We start from the raw sequence: 20,297 nt of genomic DNA on the forward strand, positions 1-20,297 counted from the left end.
TATATCAGCATTTTTGTTACAGATTGTTCCAGGTACTTTATTTTTCAGTCATATATCCAGTTACAGTGGTAGATTCATAATGCAGTTACAGTTATATTGGCCCTATCTGTGGTGCAAGTCCACTCACTTCCTGCCAAACAAACACACAACATCTTTGTGCTAATAGTGCACCCAACACTTCAAAGAGGCACATCATCTCCGGCAGTGGCACACACTCCCTACCCCTCCATGTCTCCCATGTTTTCTCTTTCTCCTACTTAAGCGTTGCTTTTTCATCTGTCTGCTTTTGAGAAGTTGCTTTTAAACAAACCAGTTAAAAAGATTTTTCTCTTTTAACTATAAAAAAAGAAAAAACCCTGCAACAACAGTGGAAAAACAAGAAACCAACATCCTATCATTCCCCTTCAAAACATGAAAAGCAAAGAGTGAGTGGCAGGTGAGTGAGTATCTGTGTGTACACTCATTCCTCATTCAAAGTGGACATTTGCTCCCAAACACTGACAAACACAGATGTTTAGCAGCAGATAGTTGAGTTAGAATATCGGCATATTTTGCATCAGTCGTCGTTCTTGTATGAAAATAGATTTATTTTTCTTTAAGTTGTCCTGAGTGTGTCTGTTTAACCAAAAACAAGGAGCTTGTACAAAACTCCTTTATTGCCTCTAGCCTGTGGACATCATACTTCTTTCGAAACTGTCAGGTGACATTTGGCCAGAGGCTTTTATTTGAACAGGGGGGAGCACTAACTGGCTTACTGCATTCCTGCCCTGCATAACTGCAAACTCCACAGATATTCACTACACTGCAACACATTGCTGGATGATTATGTGCATGAACACAAACTCAATTTTCTGTGTGATGTACCTACTTTCACTAAAGACACAAAATGTACTTTTTTTTCAACTTTTTATATAGTTGTAAACATCTACAGAACAATGTGAATTTTTTCCTTTTTAATTTTTTTATTTGTCAGCTATGAACTATTCTTGCTACACCCAAACCTTACTGCAATCATTTGTCAGAAATGTAAAGTTTGAATTCAGAGAAATATTACAGACAAAGAAGAAAAATTACAAGTGAAACATTTCAAAGTGAAGCTAGGTCTTATAAACCTGCACATTTTTCACATTTTTCTATCAAACATGGTTCTTTGAGAGTTGTATTTACATTCTGCGTGTGTGTGGAGGGTGGGTGGGGGGTGGGGTGGGGGGATACTCAAAGGATACTTAAACATACATTATCCAAAGTCTTGCTCAGATTAAGATTAAGCAAATATAAATTCCGCCTCACCCTGAAAAGAATACATTCTTTGATAGTAATACCAGCAGACAGTAACTGGCATTCATTACGCCTGTCTCCAATATTAAGCTTGCATCAATAACGGTCTAAAAATAAAATTTGAGAGAGCATCTGACCACAAGACTCCACTCTCCAATCTGTAATATACTGCTTCTCAATAAGATTGTGTGGTATGAGATGGACAGGTATGAAAAGATTGTTAGACACAACAATGTTTTAATACAGTGTATAAAGAGACAAAGACAGATACAGAAAGCTACACATAGGTCTCGACACCAAAAATTACAATTTCATTTCCAATAATGACATTACACTTCAGGTGGGAAGGCGAGATTGTAATGACATCAGTCTGGTGCTTTATGAAGACCCAGCAGGCACAGGAACTTATCAGGAGCATGTACATATCTATAATACTGTATTATGGCTGAATAGATAGATGTAAATGCAGCTATATACACCAGGTGCTACTCAGAATTTTCACTGCAAGTTCTGCTGAAACGTGACTTCATTTGAATTTAATGAAAACATCATTGTGAAATATGTAAAGAGAAGTCAGAGGCTTTATATAAACAGAGTAGAAAACAATATGAAAAATTATGCTTAAAGAAAAAATGACAGGTAGCAAAAATGTGTGTTTTAATAACAGTTGTAAAAAAAATAAAAAATGTCACTGGAAAGTACAATCTGAGCTATCAAATGGCAATGAACATATAAAATTATGCATGAAATAATATCAGACATATTAAATTCAAGACTTGTAGCATCATAAGCTGTCTGTTTCCCTACACCGGGCTCCATCGTCGCCCTCCATATTTAATTAATGCACTACTCTGCATCTTTATACGACCACCACTGCAACCCCTGATAATTCTAAATGTACAACATTCTGTCTATATGTTTGAGTAGCATGGTTTGCTGAGAGAGAAAAAAGTGAAGGAAGGGGCAGAAATAAATGTTAGCCTTTTATATTTGATGTAAACTCTGCAGATAAAGGAAGATGGGAGGGGAGAGTCAGACTTGTGTCACATGGTCCATTATTTTGGACCCTCCTTTGGTTAAAATAGTCCAATCAGTCAGATGACTGCCAAGAGCATCTGAAAAGTCGGTGTTTGATTGCGTAATGGACGTCAAAATACAGATCAGCAAGTCAGAAGGGAGAAGGAGTGTATGGGCACATATGTGTTGACATATTTTGGTCTGATGGTCCCAGGTGGTAGTGTAAGGGTTAATCAAGGATAATGACTGAGTTTGGCATGCTGTTGGTAGCAGAGGGAATGGTTGTGGGGTTGAGTGGGGAGTTATCCGGCAGGCTGTGGAACCCTTCCTGACCCTCACTGGCCAGAGACTCATCCAGGTTGAGCTCTGTGGTTATGGCACTGCTGCCATTGAAGTCCAGGTTGTCCTCGCTGCACAGCTTGCTTGCCTCACACAAGGATGGCTGGCTGGCTGTCCGCTTCTCCTCAAGATCACTACAGTAGGTGAAAGCAGAAGTCAAAAGCAAGAAATGCAATGATATTGAAGAAAATACATTAAAAAATCCAAATCTATGTGATCTGATAACATTTTTTGTCAAAAATCTCATAGTAACAAGTGATCACATGCTGGCATGTAAGCTGGAAATACATCAAACTAGAATTTGATCCATTTACTAAACAGTCACCTTGCTTAATTATAAGTCTTTCTAATAATTGTTCAGGCAGAAGTGCAAAAAGAAACAAAAAAGGATTATTGCTAGTTTTAAAATGCAAAAATCTGGTTTACTTTTATGATTACAGCATGAGCAGAATATTTTGGAGCATTATCCACATATAACAAGGTTGGTTGAGACCCTTAAGGTTCCAAGATGATCCATCTGAAGGGCATTTTTTAAATAATTTATAAAGGGGCTGGATTATGATTTTTCAGAGTGCAAGTAAGACAGAGATGGAGGATAACAAAAGACTGGGTGAAACTCATCACAGCATACCTTTCTAGAGATCTGCAAAACAGGGCAGGCATCAGAGAAAACAAAGGGACAAAGAAAGGAGCACAAAGGATTAGGAAAAGCAAACAGTGCAGAGGGAATTAAGGGCTGTGGTGGGAATTTAAACATTCCATGAAGACAGTGTAAAAATTATTTTACAAACCTGTATTCCCCAAAAGTTTCATCCTTCATTGGTCGTGCTTCTGAGTCCATTGGACCATCCTCTTTATCTTTCACTGAGAATAAAACAGATTATTGGATTTTATTATCAGTAAGATCTTATCAATGTTTCTCTCTAACCCACTGTGTCAGTTATCATTGAAGGTATTGTGTCAAACAGGAAGATAACACTAAATCTGTGTATACAGAGCAAAAAACTGGTTTATCTTCATAGATATTATCTATTTATCTAGATGTAGATTCCACCATAACAGTCTATTTACTATTCAAATTTCATACTGTTTAAATCATAGATAAATATTTAAATTTGTTATTTAAATAGTTATAAAAAGTCTTTGGCTTTATGGCTCGTGTTTTTCTCTGTCCAGTCAGACAGGGGTTACCTGCAGGTTTCAGATACTCTTCTGTTGTTTGACTTATTTCATACATATCTCTCATTTAGGACAAAGCCTCGTCCTTACCAACACAGAAAGGAAGTGCAAGCTTATTTCATTACATGTTCTTATAATCTTGTTTATGTTGCTTCTTTTTCTAACCATGCTGTCAGACTGTTTTATGGTTTGTAACTGGCCATTGTCAACCACACTTCTAAAGCTTTTAAAGCAGAAAAAATGTAATTCTATGCTAACTCTTACAAAACTATACTTGCCTGAGTACTTCCCCCCTTTACTCCTCTTGATGAAGCAGAGGATGAGCAGGATCAACAACAACAGCACAATAGCACTCACAAGGCCGATGAACCAACCCTGTGTTGCAAAGTTTTGCTGCATCTCCATCACTTCTTAAGTGGAAAAAAGGGAGAAAGTGTTTGTTTTTTGTGAATTGAAAACAAGATGAAAGCAATAAGACAAATCATAAAAAAAGGAAAAGAGTAGATAAATTAATTAGTTAGAATCTACAGCACACAAGAGGGAGCATTATACGGTCTGACAGGGTGGCATTTCATCAGGGAGCAAAGTATACAGCAAAATACAACGAACACACACAACTAAAGGATCATTCATATGGCTAACTGAGCTCTGAACTCACAAAACTCTTTGAATGCACTTGACAGGCAAAAAGAACGAACAGCGACACACTCTCAGTAGGATCTAGCTTTATATTTAGACATGGGAAGCCAGAAGAGAGAACAGAGGAGATGAAAGAAAAGAGGATGAATGAAGCCAGAGTGCTACCTGTTCCTTCTGTGTTGATGTAATCTCCCCAGAATGAAACGTTCTTGTAAATTAAGAGCAAATGATAACGAGAGCCCGGACTCAAGCCCTGCAGCTGGTAGAAGGACTGAGCTGAGTTCACCTTCTCAGACTTTTTCCATTTACTGAAACCTGCCAAAACAAAACACGAACCTCTGTTTATTTTTTGTTGTACTTCAGGATACCAGTCTGACTGCAATAAGGTTATCTTATGTATACATCAGTGTGAATTTTATACCATTCATGTTGAGGTAGTGGATATGGAAATCTATGCTCCTGTGTCTCTTCTTGGCAATCCAGCTGACATTAACTGAGTTTTCCCCCACAGCCAGGCTGATATTGGCAGGAGGTGCTGCAATGCATGCAGAAAAACAAGACAAGCCTACAATATAATACTTGTAATAATATAATTCTGCTGGTTGTGAAGCAAACATGGTTGAAAACAAAAGGTGCAGCAGTTGCAAAGACTCTCAGCCTGAGATCCACCAACTCAGTGATCACTATTAAAAAGCAGCTAAAAACGCATCATTTTAAACTTGCTTTTGCTTAGTTTTGTTTTTATGTCTCCTGTGTTGTTTTGTGTTTTATTGTGAACCACTTTGTGATTATTATCTTGAAAGGTGCAATATATAAATATATATATATATATTAAAAATAAGATACTTTACTTTTCTTACATGTTCCCATCAAGTGTCATAAAGGTAACAATGAAGACACAGGAACACAGGAAATACCTCCATCTAGCGTGGTGGCACCCATCATTATTATGGGCTCTCCATCTCCAGCCTTAGTGCGCCCCCTCAGGTAGAAGCGGTAGTGGCTGTGACGGTCCAGCTTCTTCAGGGTGAAGTGGGTGACCATGGGGTTATCTATAGTCTCCATCTGCATGGAGTTGTCATCAGCTCTCTCTGTAACTGACCACAGAAATGCCCAAAAGACATTCAATCACTGTTTGACTGTCAGCATATTTTTCTATGTGATTGTCAGCATGACTAAAGATGTTATGACATTTTTATTGCATTATTGATTTTACTAAAGTTGTATTGTGTGGAATCATTCACACAAAGAATTTTAGTACATTACAGAAGCCCTTATGAAATAACAGGTTTTACAGTGGATAGGCAAGGATTATGTGATGCTCACTCTGATGGTACTGCAGTAGAAATCCAGTAAGGATTCCATTGGGCTGGGCTGGAGGCATCCACCGTAAGTTCATTTCTGTCTCTGATGGGCTATCTAGGCTCAGGGATGCAGGAGGTCCAGGTACTACCAGCAACACAAAAACATGATGAAAATGTGCTCAGATTAAAAAGAATCTATCATATTGTTTTGATCTAACAAAACAATATCATATTGTTTTGTGTTTCACAATCCTTCTGCTCTCCATCCCACGCCAGCTTTCTCTTTCTAAATCTTTCTTCGTTTCTGTAAGCAGACCTCTCCACATGCTTTGTCTTTCTCTACATCCATTTCACTCATGCCCCCCATCCGTCCTTCATTCCCTCTTCTTTTTCCTCACCTCCTTCATCAGTTTTGAAAGGCATCTCTTGAGAGAGGGGCCCCTCTCCCTTTTTGTTGAATACAGCCACAGCCAGGACATAGTGGGAATATGGTCTGAGATGACTGATGGTCTTCTTCACGTCATGGGGCCCAGCCTCCACTACTACAGTGTTCTCAGGCTCCCTAGACCTTCGGCCTCTGTGGTGGCCCCTGGAACCTGTTCTGGTCAGGTGTATCTGGTGCCACAAAATCAGTCACAAAAAGGACAAAAGAGGAAATCCAGGGTTAGATTTTTTAAAATAATTTCTAATATCTAATTATCTCCATATGTTGACTGCTTCTTGAATATGAAAGGCTTTACACAACATTGAACCTAAACTAAAATGGTATTTAGCTTCCACCCATGTAAAACCAAATAAGGCTTTTTCAGGAACAGAGTAGATACAGGAGCAGCACCTTGTATCCCAGCAGGAGCCCTCTGACCGTCTCTTTGTCTATAGGTGCCCAGACCACTTTGATTGTAGTGCTGTTCTTTTCTTCAATACCCACACTCATTGGAGCTTCAAGTGGAACTGAGAGACAATGGAACATCATTGTCATCCTGATTTTCTACTGCCAAGGGTATGAAACAGAAATATACCTCCAGTTAAACAAAAGTTTATAGCTGTTCAACATGTTTTTACCATCTTCTCCGGAGTAGCCAATCACAGGATCTGGCTCAGGTCCGTCATCTATTTCATTGACAGCTTGAACTTTCATTTCAAAGGCAGAGAAGTTGCCAACATCCCTGACAATGAATGGGGGTGCTGTTGTTTCATTCATATGCCATGTAGGCCCACTGCCAACCGCTTTCCTCCATTGCACCTTGTACTTGAAGTCAGGCCCATTAAAGTTACGTTTGTCCATTTTCTGCAATCACAGGAACAGCAGGAAATAAACATAACTTTTTTTTCAAAAGTGCACATTTTCATTAGGGGTTGCTTCAAATAGCAAGTAAAAGATGTACCTTCCAGGTGATAAGCAGAGTGCCCGGGTCTGTGGATTCACTTCTAACATCTTCCGGGTTGCTGTCTGGAGCTATGTTTGATAAACAGGACAGTGTGGTGTATTTTGGGGTTTGCTGTGACAGCAAAAGATTTTCACTACAAAATACTGGGTTTTACCTTCAGCTTGTGTGTTGTGGATTTCAGATGGTTTGCTGGGTTCGCTCTTGCCCACCCCATTGATGGCAATGACCCGGAAACGGTAGGACATGTAAGGCCACAGGGAGACAACAACCCGCTTCTTGTTTCCACTTACTGTCTGCAGCTCTTCCCATCTCCTCTCTTTTGAAATTTGATCTTCATACTCTACCACATACTCTGTAGCAGAAAAGTAACAGAAAAGTCAGAAGAAACAATAGATTAAAACTTGGTTTTACAGTTAGGTTTAGCGGTAGGGTTTGCCATTCAGTTGTGATAGTCAAGGTTAAGGTAAAGGGCTAGGGAAAGAGTTATGTTAAGTCAAAAAGGTCCCACGGGTATACAGAAACAAACACGTGTGCATGTCTAACAAACCTTGCACAGGGCTCTTATGATCGTCTCCAGGAGTCCAGCTGAGAGTAACTGCACGATGCTTTGAATCAGAAATCTGGAGGAGGCCAGGAGGGTCTGGACGGTCTGAGTGAAACACCAATGTTTTTCCTATTATTATCAACTGTCTGTGCACTTTGTCTGCATATATAGTTCTTTTGCTTAGTGTATATATTATGTACTCACTGAGATCAAATAGCTTCAGTGATCTTACCACATAAAGTGAGGTTGCTGCTGGCTTCAGCCATATCCACAGTAGTGATGACCTGACAGGTGTACACACCCTCATCCGCTTCCTCCACATTAGCTATAATGAGGTTTGGACCTTCAAATGTGTATCTGAGAAAAAACATCATTATTAACTTTATCTTTCCTTTAATTATGATTACAATTTATAAATATCATTCATTCAAGAGATTGCTGTTAACAAGGAAATGGATCTCATTTCTAACCCCATCCATATCAAGTTTCTTTTTCTGTTGAGTTTTAGTCTCACTTTTCATCACTGTGGGATTCAAACAGCTTCTGATTGTTCTTTCTCCACTGAATGAGCGGAAGACTAAGATTGCCGTCAACAAGGGCCACGCACGTGAAGATTGCTGTGCTTCCACGCTGAACCTTTTGAGCCTGTGGTGGTGACAGGATCACTGTCCTGTCTGGAGGAGAAAGTGAGGAGATATGAAAAGGCTGACAGGAGGTGCAAAATAATATAAGCTGCTAAGGGACTCTGTTAGAGTGGTTGTGGATGTGTGTCTCGCTCACTGAAAATCTCCAGCTCAACACTGATTGACAAGTTAGTGTTGTCCACATAGCAGGTGTAGAGTCCCTTATCATCGTGAGTGACATTAGAGATCTCAAGGCCCCCATTGATGAGTAGGTTAACTCTAGGGTCAGACAGAAGGGATGTCCCTCTCTCCCTAAAAAAGGCACACACATCAGAAACTTGGCAAGTACAGCACAAAATAATGCTTTTCAGATCTTACTGATAAATTTGCCAGTTTAAATGCCACTTTGCCTACAAAAAATAAATTAATTAAACAAAACTAAGCCTGATTGGTTATGTGGCACATAACAGAGATTATTCACAGTCACAGCTGTAATGTACAGCCATTTGGCTGTTAATTCATGCATATGAATTAACATCATCAAACAGCATATGAAAACTTGTCATAACTTCTAGGATACTCAACACAAACCCACAGCCATCTCCTTACCACATAACTTTAGGTTTAGGAGAGCCAAAGGTCTCGCACTCTAGTGAAGCCTTCTGGCCTTCAGTGTGTAAGTATGTTTTTCCATCTTCAGTAAGGATGATGGGAGGCAACTCTGAAATAACAGATATGATCAACACAAGATGCACACAGAAAACAAAAATCAGTTAAATTAGTGACATAAGAAAACAAACACTCACCGATGACATAGACATTGGTGTTGGTGAGGATGTTTCCATGTTTGTTGGAGGCCCTGCACTGGTAGATGGCTGTGTCTCCAAAGTTAACATCCTTTAGGATCAATGATCCACTTGAAGTAACAATTCGCCTCGAGTCCTCATCAGTTGCTGTTGAGGAGTTAAACTCTGTCAGTATAAGATGCTCAGATGCTAGGAGAGCATTTTGAAGTTCTGGTGGGTTTTTACACTGACCTGAGAGGGGGATCCCATTGATGGTCCAGCTGATAGTAGGAGCAGGGGTGCCATCTGCCTGACAGTCTAGTCTGACAGTTTCACCTGGGGCATATAACTGACTGACTGGCTCTTTAATCCAGTAAGGAGCAGCTACAAAAGAGAGAAAAAGGTATATAGTTGTGTAATTGTGCAACAGGTTAGTATCATAACCTGGCTTTTAAAAAAAAGTATTCTAGAAAGGCTGATTGTTTCGAAATGAAACATAGAGGGTAAAGGGGGTTGTCTAGCACTCCTTGAAAGAGTGTGTGCTGCAAGAAATCAACTGCTTAATTTAAAAAACTACTTGATTTTAAAAAGTCTGGATTTAAATGCTCTTTTAAAATGAATGTGATGTGTTCAGTGGTTTTCTTCAGACCCTCAGTGGGGAATTAATAACATTTATTATACATATAAAAATAAATAAAATCCACAGAAGCTGCCCCCTTATTTTGACCCAAACTAGGACGCTGACTGAGCTAAGGTAGAAAAATGTTGTCTGACAAGTCATATTTTAAAATAAAAAAAGTCAGCATTCATGATAAAATACAAGTGCATTAGTGCACATGTAATGGATAACTTACAGATGTGAAGGCATCTTTAATGCAGAACCATGTATACAGATCTTTGGAGCAACATATGGTGCAACCCAGATGTATTTTTAATGGAAGGCCTTTCATTTTTTTGAGAAAAACAGCACCAAACATTTAGTATTACAAAACATTTGACAAAAGAGGCCCAAACTGCTGAAAATCACACAGACTGGTCAAAATGTCTCTTTCAGAACTTCAGCAGCTGATTAACTATTAAAAGGAAGATGTGATGCAACAAAGTGTAAGCACGATCTTTATCTAACTTTTGGAATTTTGTAGCTGCCTCCATCATTTTATTTTTGTCTTTGCACTGTTTTTATTTTATGAGTTAAATCTTGCGTTTAAATTATTTTTAAACCATTGCATTCAGATCTTCATACTTTAACTTCATGAGCCAACTGGAGACTGTTTTGGGGTTTTTTCTTTACACTTAAAGAGGCATTTGATTAGTGTTTTTCAGGCATTATATTTTTACAGTTCAAGAAGAAATGGCTTAACATTGAAAGATGGTTTCTAGGCATGTTTAATGTTATAAACGCAACAATTGTTTTCCTTCTGTTGCACCTGTGATCAGTATTATTTCTCTCAGGGCTCCAGCTTTGTAGCAGAACCAGTATTGCTCTAAAATATCTATTTTAGTGTTAAAACTGAGATGTTGTGCTATTGCATTAAACATCTCTTGATGATGTTAAGTTCAAATGTGACTTCCATACATATAAACTTCGACATATTGAGTGAAAATAATCATAAACTATGTGGTCTATCAGCATCCCTCATGATGTCTTTGCTTCAGTGTGTCTATTTGAAATTTTATTTCCATGTTAATGTGTGCTTGTGTAAGAGAGAAAACAGGACATACCTTCTACAGTCAATACATAGGTGTGTGTGGCCTTCCCTTGGGTGTTTTCAGCTATACACTGGTATTCACCCCCATCATTCTCTGAGATATCATTAAAGCGCAGACGGCGGTTAAACATGTCTTTTACAGTCCGAGATGCCGACAGCTCCCCATCCTTCTTCACCCAAATCACTTTAGGGGTTGGACTGAGGAAGGGGAGAATTAAGACAGGCATAAATACAGCAGGAAATCAGGAAAGATTCATGTTGTAACAGAGAGGAGAACCGAGCAAATAGAGCGAAGTGGAAGGAGGAAGGGGAAAGGAAAGATTGATTTAGAAGGAGCAGCTTTATTTTTCTGATTGATGGAGGCGAAGGCACACATGGATGCACACACATATGCACAGACAGACACTCACAGGCCTTGGACGATGCACTCGAGCTCTAATGTCTGGCCCTTGAGGGCGTGGTATGTGCTCTTGGATCCAGAAGGTCTCATCATTTGTGGTCTCCGGTTCCGCAGTGAATTAGCTGGACAAAGAGAGGTGGAAATGCATAGACAATGAGACTCATACATATGTATGGTTAATTTTCAGATTGCTGCGCTGCTGACTCAGCAGCCACTTTGTTCACTCTGACACATACCAGGATACAGAGGGTGAAACTGAGGGGGATGACTTTACCGCTAACACAACATATTCTTACACACAGAGGTGTCATGTAAACATGTGCTCATCTTTCTGACCTCTAATTGGACCACAGATGCTGGCAGCCACCTCTCAGTGTGAGCTGCATCTCATTACTACTGGGCTGAAAAGGTGATGGACCCCTTGCTGGCTGTGGGACGTCCACCGGATGTGGTCACTGCTTTGGTCAGCACAACATCCCACTGTATGGTGGTGAGTTGACTTTGGTTTAACTAAAGGGCCTCAGCAGGTTACAACAAATACCATAATTGACATGACAATTTGACAGACTTTTTTATACCAAAGATAACACACACAATGCAGTTGATGATTATACTGCGCTACAAAAGGACAGAAAGTTGTCAATAAATGTCTACGACTGCTGTAGATCCATTCAAAATGTTTATGAGTGATTGATTATTTTTTTAATCCAGTGTAAAATAGTGGCTTAAACATAACTTTGCTATAACTGATTTTAAGGGCACAGGAAAGAAGACATATCTTTACGAAATCAACTCACACCATTATATTTTTAATTTCACTGTACTGTACAAAACAATAGGTAGTCATTAGGAGACTTTGATGTCTTATCATTTAAAAATCCTTGATTCGCATGGTATCCTGCTGATGTTGGTCCTATAACTTGTATTCAAGCATCAAAAGAAGGTTCAGATTTATGGTTTTGAGGATACAAATTTTCAACATAATTTTGATAGATTTCCACAAACTTTAACATTTATTTGTGTTTTGCACAGGTTGTGGCTTTTCCTGTTTTTCTGATTTTAACTTGCACATGCTTCACCATAGGACTCCTTTATATAAAGACTCTTTCCATCAATCTGACCTTCAGTTTAAATTTAAAGAAAAAGTTTATTAATTTTTTAATGTTGTGTTTCTTACACGACAGGAGTATCACCAATGTGACATGGAACATGGATTTACTTATATTATCACACACTTGGTTTAGAGTTCACATATAGGTGTTGTTAACCCAAAGACTACAGGGCCTTCATCATTTGGTCCAGCTTATCCAGAGCAAAACTTACAGGGGTAAACGTTCAGAGAGATGGGTTGTTTTGCCAGAATTGTGCGTGTCATCAAATACTGGACGTTGCAGGTGTAGTCGTTCCTACTGTCCTCAAGAGTCAAATGAGCAAAGTATAAGTTGCCATCCTTCCCCACCATCACCCGATCACTAAGCTGGATATGATGCAGCCCTGATGAAAAAGGCAGAAAATTATGAATAAAGCTCTTGAAAAGAAGTTAAAAAAAAGTCCAGTTACTAAATACTTTAATGCCCTAGGTGAGAAAAAGAGTAAACAGATTATAATGAATAAAGAAAGAAATGAAGGGTTGTGATGTTATAAATTCTTTGAAGACTGCTCAATGTATTAATGAATGTTCTGAAAAATGTAAAAGACAGTTCAGAACTCAGAAATTGATGTTTTTCTTTTTATCTCTTATTATAAAAGTGGAAAAATGGATGGGTGGTCTAAGAGTTTGCTTTATTAAGGAGACAGGAAGCCCTTAATAGAGGCAAAGACGGAGAAGTAATGTACTCACTAAAGTCCATCCAGTGAATGATGGGCTCCATGGAGCTCTGTGGGGGATTACACTTCAGGACCATACTGTTTCCTTCTTCAGCTTTCAGGCTAGCTTTTTTTTCTTTCTGCTGGGAAGGGGGTACTACAGGGAGGAAAGAAAAGAACAAACACACAGCAGTAAGTCTGTGGAAACAGGTGGTAAACAAACATAAACACTTGGAAAGATTTCCTGAGGCAACCCTCATCACATGTCACATTAGGCACACAATGCAGTGGATGAGGAGGATTATTTATATATTTCCACAGGAGGAACCTCAGAGAAGAAGCCAGGTTGTCTTTTTTCTTACATACATTGAATGACATGATGCGTGAGTCATGTGCACACTCTAACCTCCCTCCTCTCCCTAACTCATTGTTGATAACCCCACAGGAGCCACTGAAGAGTGCTTCACATGACATCAACTCAAGAGCGTTTCTAGGGAAACCGTTGTCAGGGAAACTGTGAGGGAAAGAGGTCGCCCAGGAGAGAGCCAGTAACACAGGTGGATGGCTATTCAGAGGTGCTCTTTACTTTTGCTTAGGGCGTGTGTATATACTGATTGTCATACTACTGCATGTAATTACGTTCACAGATAACAGACTGACGTCTCTGCAAAACACTTTATCCATAGGATCAGTTTGCATTAACTATATTATCCTCAACAGTACACCTCACTTCTAACCTGAACCTCAAAGGCATTTAGAGAAGAACTATCTGATATTTAAACTGATATTTATTTTAGAGACAGTGTAAATACTCAAGTAACTAAAAATATATCAGAGGAGGTTTGATACCATTTTAAAACATGTACCTCTTTTACAAGGTCTAAATACAAATTATCCAGAATTCAGAAATAGGACATTTCATGTTAAACATATTAACAATCTTCAAGTTTTAAGATTAGTGGTCGCTTTTAAAGTAGCCACTGTGCCCTTACCATCTGTGCGAAGTATGGCCTCGTTAGACACGGCTGTCCCCAGCTCATTGGATGCATAGCAGACATATCTGCCTTCGTATTTCTTCAGAGTGTCCACAGTATTACTGAGCGTGTAGAATGTAAATGGATTTACAACCTTGAGCTCTGGGTCATTGCCTGGGTCAAACTCCTCTCCATCCTTTGTCCATCGGAAACTAAAACAAAAAGAAAATAAACGATTCAAAATCAAAGTAATTTCCATGTTCCTTTGAGAGCAGTCATTAATGCACAGAAGATGTCTCTGTGCTTGAGGGGACAAATTTGCTGTACAATTTACACAAGATGCCCCAGCAGGACACAAAAGCTTGTGCTGTATAATTGCAATATTCATCTTGTCCTCAGCAATCAGAGCAGTTTTCCAGTGCAGAGCAGCAAAGACACTCTGAGAGAAGATTGCTCGAGGGCTTAATGACATTTATCCCCTGTTGAAACAAGAACTCTGACTGTGAGAAGCTGTTTCCCAATGCAGTGCTAATATGTAGATTTCCACTGAACATGGAGATGAAAGGTCACTGTTTTTAAAATGGTTAAAAGACTCTATGAGTAACATGGCATCTTTAGACTTGGAGACATCATGTTTATTCTGTGTGTGTGGATGTGTATGCTGACTAACTTGGGTGGAGGGTTGCCAGAGGCTTCGCAGCTCATAACAAAGTCCTCAACGCCGAAAACAGTGACAGACTCCGGCTGTTTGGTGATCACAGGAGGCTCCTTAACTGCATGAACCAAAATCAGAATTAGCACTTTTGAAAAGCAAACATGATCAGTAAATTCAAACAAAAGTAATTTAAAAGGGTAAAGAGACATGCTCATGTCTTGAATAGCCTTGCAGGTTTTGAAATACTGAATTCCTTTGACCTGCTTTCTTGATGCTTGCAACCATAACTCCAACTATGACATGCACACATAAATCTCTCTGCTGTATCACAACCATATGTGCAGCCACTTTTAAAAGCCCAGAATCATTCTCATAGTTTTACAGCTGCTGATAAGTATATTGAGTTGAAATCCTTTAAAAAGACTCCTCGGACACAGAGATGAAATGTAGGCCGAGGAAAAGAGTGAAAGCAGGGAGAGAAAATGGGCTGAGATGAGAGGAAATTGATACAGCATAATGTAAGAGGGAGAGTTCATGTAAAAAAGATATATGGCACAGGGCTCCTCATGAGACTAAGGCAGAGAATGAGAGAGAAGAGTCTGTGGGGAAAATAAGGGATAATAAAGAGAAAGTTATGACCACTAGAAGAGGTTTCTTTTTCTTAGTCATCTCTGTCCATAACAGCCATAAGTCAATGTTGCGATAACAGACTCATAAAAAAAAAGAAAAAAGAAAATTCATAATGACACAGGCTGTTTGCAGTGGAATATAAGTCACAGTATTGTACTAGTATATTTTTTAATTTGAGAGCTCAAACCAGGAATGAATCCACATTATGTAGGTAAATGGGTATAGCAGGGAAAGGAAGACTGGGGGGTGCTGCAGTAGATAAAGAAAAGGCGCTGAAGATGGAGAGCTAAGCAGACAGGGGAGATGGATGAAAGTGCAGCAAAGAGAGAGAGAGCCTGCAGAGCACAGAGAAAGAGAGCAAAGAGAGGTATGGAAAAAATAAACAAAGGGTGAATGCAGAGATTTAGAAAGAGACAGATAGGCCGAGTAAGGAAATGTAATGAAAGAATTCCCATTGATAGGAGAAACAAACCCATTTCCTCCGCTGATCAAATTAAAGTTTAGGCTGCGGGCCTTCTCCATTATTGGCAGAGGAGGAGGAGAAGAGCTGGTGCTTAGTGCTTTAACTTCTCTTTATTTCCCATGTCTTTGATCTGACAGCACTGCTGCCTCCTTACAGACAGCAGTTCCTCAAACTTTCTCCTCCCTGCTTCTGCAGGAATATCACCTATTGGGAGCCAATGAGGCTGAACACGCCCCCCACAAAAACAAACTGTCAAATCTTCACAATAACACACTCACATGATAATGCACACTAGCACAACACTACAAATGCATGCCAATGTCAAGTTCATTAAAGTATAGCATCATGCGGAAGGGAAAACAATCTTTATGGCATAAAGATGTTTACAAAAAGCTTTAACGTTGCATGCACTTATGCAAGAAACATGTCAATAAAGTTAAAAGCACTTACAATTACTTATGTGGTCTTTTTGTCCATTATGTTAGCCAGAATGAAAGCAGCAAGGGAAAATATTTCAGTTAGAGTAAATGGATGGATTCAGACAGTACCAGTCAAAAGTTTGGACACACTTTCCCATTAAATCTAATGGGGAAGTGTATCTAAACTTTTTACTGTTAGTGATGATAGATAGATGACTAGATAGGTGGATAGAAGACTTGTGAAAGTACTAAACTTTCTGAATAACAAAATCAATATATGGCTATGATTTTCATTATGGGAAACGGAGTTAGGATAGAGTTACAACATGCTCCAAAATGTTATAAGAAGGCTGGAGAAGAGGGTGGTGGCATTACACCTGCTGCTGTAAGCCCAACAATATTGGGTCATATTGGTCATATTCTATTTCTCTGTCACTTAGTTGCAGTTAGTTATGGTTAGGCATAAAATCCCATGATTAGATTTAAATTTTATTGAAAATGTAGTTTGCAGGTTTAGTTATATATTTAACAGGTAAGAGTAAGATATGAATCATGGTTATAGGATTGGCTTTTGTAATGGTACATGGCTTTTGGCTTCCTCAACAAAGATTCTAATCTATCTTCTTAATTGATCCTTATTACTGCCTCAGTGATTCTAACTGACATGTCAGAGGCTCCTCAATTTATAAACAGTAAGCGCCTTGACCTTTGTTGATATCTTTAACCTGTCCTTCCTCCTCATCATTCTCCCCTCATCCTTCTTAGCCTTTTCACCTTTGTATCACACTGACCCTTTGCGAATGAAATAAGGAAATTTACAGCATTTTATAAACTTTTGAGTGATTTGTATGTGGGTGTGTGTGTGTGTGTGTATGAGGGCACACACAGGTTGTTTGTGTTCTCACACTTTTAAAATATGTGTAGGTGGTGAAAGAGTGTGACTCATGGCAAGCAGTTTTAGATAAAGGCTGAACAACAGCAACAGAGGAAACAATATTCTCTTTCCCTCCGCTGGAGCTTTGTGGGCAGGCCAACAGCAGCAGCAGAGATGAAGATCAATTTTCCTCAACTCCCATGAACTCAGCTCTATTTCTAATTCCCACATATTGCATCAAGGTGGTAGAAGCAATGAGAACAAGTGGGCAAAAAAAACTTGCTGCATTTTTGTTGTATAACTAGGTTGTTGATTTAATTACTCCTTAATCAGATTCTGGTTTTCACCAAGGGAATCAGATCAATAGAGGGACTAATCAATGTTGTATGAAGGGATCAGTTACAAAGTAATTAGACACACCACAAGCCCAGATGAGGTCTTACCAAAGGAACCTGTGACAGCATTATTTTCAGCATAATAGACCTCTTTTTCTCTTGATATTGAGGTTACTGAAGGAGAACCACATGCTCATACTGTTCATTTGCACTAATTAATCATGATTAAAGATTATCAGAGTGCTTTGATGAATCAACAGTGTCATTAACACAACAAATAGATCTTTGAACCTTATTGAAGTATTCAGCTTTTGTTATGAATAGCATGATATGAATCAGTACTCACAGTTGCTGGGTATTTCTATAGCTGCTTGGCTGGGCTGGGCAGCAAGGGAAAGGAGGGCGAGGACAAGGGGGAGGTGGGAGGAGCGCTGCCCCCTACTGCAAACCTGCTGTCGCTGCGAGTGAGGCATTGCTCACTGTCCCATCAAAGTCCCACCTGCTCACACACACCCAGTAAAATGCACACAGAGGCAGCCTCGCTTTTTCACACACACTCAAGCTGAGCAGGTGTCAGGCTTTGTTTCCTGTGCAAGAGGCCTTGGCTTTGCTGCATATGTCTTTGGTCCTGCTTGTCTTCGGGTTTTCTTTTGGTTTTCCTCCTTAAATTGGGTCAATGCCCTCCTGCAGATCTCCTATCCAAAAGATAAAGAGAAAGAGAATGTGTGTGGGGGGAGGAGGGAAGGGGTGGAGGGGTAGATGGGGGCCATGTGTCAGAATGGGAGAAGAATTACCATGAACCATGTGGCCACACTAACAGACAGACTGAGACATGTGGTTTACACATCAATCAAGAGTTAACAATACAGATAGCAACAAAAAATACCCACAATGCCTATAACAAAACCTGTTACTGTACACACACACAACACACACAGAAAAAAGTCACATTAGGTTTTAATGACATGACCAGTGGCCCATATGGAAAGGCCAGTCAGCAGGACAGATGGACAGAATACCACAACAAGAAGCTGAACAGAGCCTCCCTTCAACCAGATGGGGCATAAAAAGACAAATACAGACTTATGGAGTGTCAAATCTGATTTAAAAAAAAAAGACAGACAAACAAATAGTTTATAATTAGGTTAGCTGGCCATGACTGCATGACATGTGCTGAATTGCTCATATTGGGTGACAGCAATGCGATAAAGATGCGATAAAGATCCTATCACTCGTGGTGAGTGAGGCAAGCCACTCCTCCTGGGAGTCCATCCATGCTCCATCTGTATGATTGGAGCTGGTCCCCACCGCAACAAGCAGGCCGTCCTCCCCCGCGGCACCACACAGCGCAGCATACTAACTGTTTACACTACTCAGTATCACACACAAAGAGCTGTTACAGCACTCCACGATTAAGACATACATGTGAGACAAAAGAATATGGCGATAGTGGGAAAAGACAGAGGTCTGTCTGGCAGCTTTTCAGGCTGACTGAAGGAGTTTTGGCTCAACTCACTGCCATTTGTTGGCAGTGCCACAACAAAGCGATGGGTGACCTTGACAAAGGGAATGTAAGAGAGGAGAGGAGAAGAAGATGATGAAGGAGCACTGAGGGTGGGAAGAAGATAGAGAGTGGTGATTATCGTCGATTTTCTTTTTTCTAGTAGATGGTGGCTGGCACAATAATTACTGTTGATATTTCATGTGTCACTCATACTGAGCAAGCGCTGAACAATGAGTTAGGGGAAAAAACAGGGATATGGTTTTTGTCTTCATCAAAAGAGCCAAAATACATTGAATTAAAGAACAAACAAGAGCTAAGTCTCTAATAAGCCTGTTTAAACTAACAGCATTAGGAGTAAATGAGCCATTACACTCACTGGCTTGCCTTTTTAGAAGAATGGCAGGCATACAGAGAGGGGGCTGGAGAAGGAGTGGTAAGTGGTAAGGAATTAAGGAAAGATAAAAACTGGAAAGAGGGATCGAGGAGGAGCCAGGGAGAAAAGAGAGGTGAAGCTGAAGAAGTAGAGAGGGAGGGTGATTGTAGGGGTGGTGGGATGAGAAGCAGGGGAGGAGGGATGACAGGGTGACAGCTGGACAGCTGTGACGCTAATCCTCTCCATCCACTTGCACACATATACACACAAGCAAAGTCTTTTGATGAGTGTGCATCATTGACTTTCTTATTTGTCCTGTTCTTCTTCACAGTCTGTCCATCAGACTAAAGCCTCTTTAAGTTTTGTTCTTTGGAGACAGGGAGCCAATTAGTCTTAAACCAGCTTCTCTAAAATGCCATTAGAGGCAGGGCTAGTTAGGGTATTAGCTTTAGTGTTAGTGTGATCTTAAGTGGAAGCTTGCCTATCAGCTCCTGGACCAAAGAAAGTAAGATACTAATTAATGATAAGTGGCACCATACCTTGTCATTCTGCCAATCACAATTCACCTATAGTTTGCTGCACATGCACAAGGCGCTACACACAGGCTTGTAGGGAGATACACACAAAGAGGCTTGTAATGGATGAAAAGATAAAAAGAAAAGAGGGCAGACAGACACACACCTCAACTGGTCTGACAGAGAAGCTCAGTTAAAAGGGCATGGTCCATTGGGCTCCAGTCAGGAAGCAGACCTTGCTAGGGAATATTCCACTAATGCTGAGATAAAGAAGTAAAAGGGAATACTATAGCGGGTTGGATGGGGGCGAAGAAAAGACTGTGACATGAAAGAACAAGGTCAGTCCAGCCACCCAAACAAGCTGATAGCCCAGACTGATGTGATCTGGGACATACAAACACACACATACACAAATGGACAACTTCCAAGCTGTGTGCAAGGCATGGGGCCAAGAGGCTACTCCATTATTGAGGGGTGAGACACTGACATTGAAGCAGATGCCTGATTTCACTTCTTCTGGGTGACTGCTGTGCAGCTGTCAATG

At 39.9% G+C, this 20,297-nt stretch overlaps 1 protein-coding gene across 4 annotated transcripts in view; it reads right to left on the reverse strand.

Annotated features, from left to right (window-relative positions):
- Nucleotides 1–12: 12 nt before the first annotated feature.
- The window catches only part of l1cama (L1 cell adhesion molecule, paralog a), a 38,547-nt gene continuing 18,262 nt past the window's right edge, over nt 13–20,297 (reverse strand). The window contains exons 3-30 of one of the 4 annotated variants that reach the window (XM_042003090.1): nt 17,708–18,056; nt 16,184–16,198; nt 14,656–14,758; nt 14,004–14,197; nt 13,046–13,168; nt 12,529–12,699; nt 11,216–11,327; nt 10,819–11,003; nt 9,349–9,480; nt 9,118–9,264; nt 8,921–9,032; nt 8,469–8,623; nt 8,203–8,362; nt 7,921–8,045; nt 7,692–7,793; nt 7,299–7,496; nt 7,142–7,212; nt 6,819–7,044; nt 6,592–6,707; nt 6,155–6,371; nt 5,779–5,901; nt 5,370–5,549; nt 4,874–4,987; nt 4,618–4,767; nt 4,092–4,220; nt 3,426–3,498; nt 3,266–3,277; nt 13–2,768 (exon numbers count right to left, since the gene is read on the reverse strand). In XM_042003090.1, coding sequence (XP_041859024.1) covers nt 2,525–2,768; nt 3,266–3,277; nt 3,426–3,498; nt 4,092–4,220; nt 4,618–4,767; nt 4,874–4,987; nt 5,370–5,549; nt 5,779–5,901; nt 6,155–6,371; nt 6,592–6,707; nt 6,819–7,044; nt 7,142–7,212; nt 7,299–7,496; nt 7,692–7,793; nt 7,921–8,045; nt 8,203–8,362; nt 8,469–8,623; nt 8,921–9,032; nt 9,118–9,264; nt 9,349–9,480; nt 10,819–11,003; nt 11,216–11,327; nt 12,529–12,699; nt 13,046–13,168; nt 14,004–14,197; nt 14,656–14,758; nt 16,184–16,198; nt 17,708–17,834 — 3,816 coding nt within the window. In that variant the 5' untranslated portion in view covers nt 17,835–18,056 and the 3' untranslated portion in view covers nt 13–2,524. Of the gene's footprint in view, nt 2,769–3,265; nt 3,278–3,425; nt 3,499–4,091; nt 4,224–4,617; nt 4,768–4,873; nt 4,988–5,369; nt 5,550–5,778; nt 5,902–6,154; nt 6,372–6,591; nt 6,708–6,818; nt 7,045–7,141; nt 7,213–7,298; nt 7,497–7,691; nt 7,794–7,920; nt 8,046–8,202; nt 8,363–8,468; nt 8,624–8,920; nt 9,033–9,117; nt 9,265–9,348; nt 9,481–10,818; nt 11,004–11,215; nt 11,328–12,528; nt 12,700–13,045; nt 13,169–14,003; nt 14,198–14,655; nt 14,759–16,183; nt 16,199–17,707; nt 18,057–20,297 lie in introns of all 4 variants that reach the window. The other 3 variants (XM_042003089.1, XM_042003092.1, XM_042003093.1) reach the window with 3 other exon arrangements.

Source organism: Melanotaenia boesemani, chromosome 13 (genome assembly GCF_017639745.1).
Source record: "Melanotaenia boesemani isolate fMelBoe1 chromosome 13, fMelBoe1.pri, whole genome shotgun sequence".
NCBI classification, from domain to species: Eukaryota; Metazoa; Chordata; class Actinopteri; order Atheriniformes; family Melanotaeniidae; genus Melanotaenia; species Melanotaenia boesemani.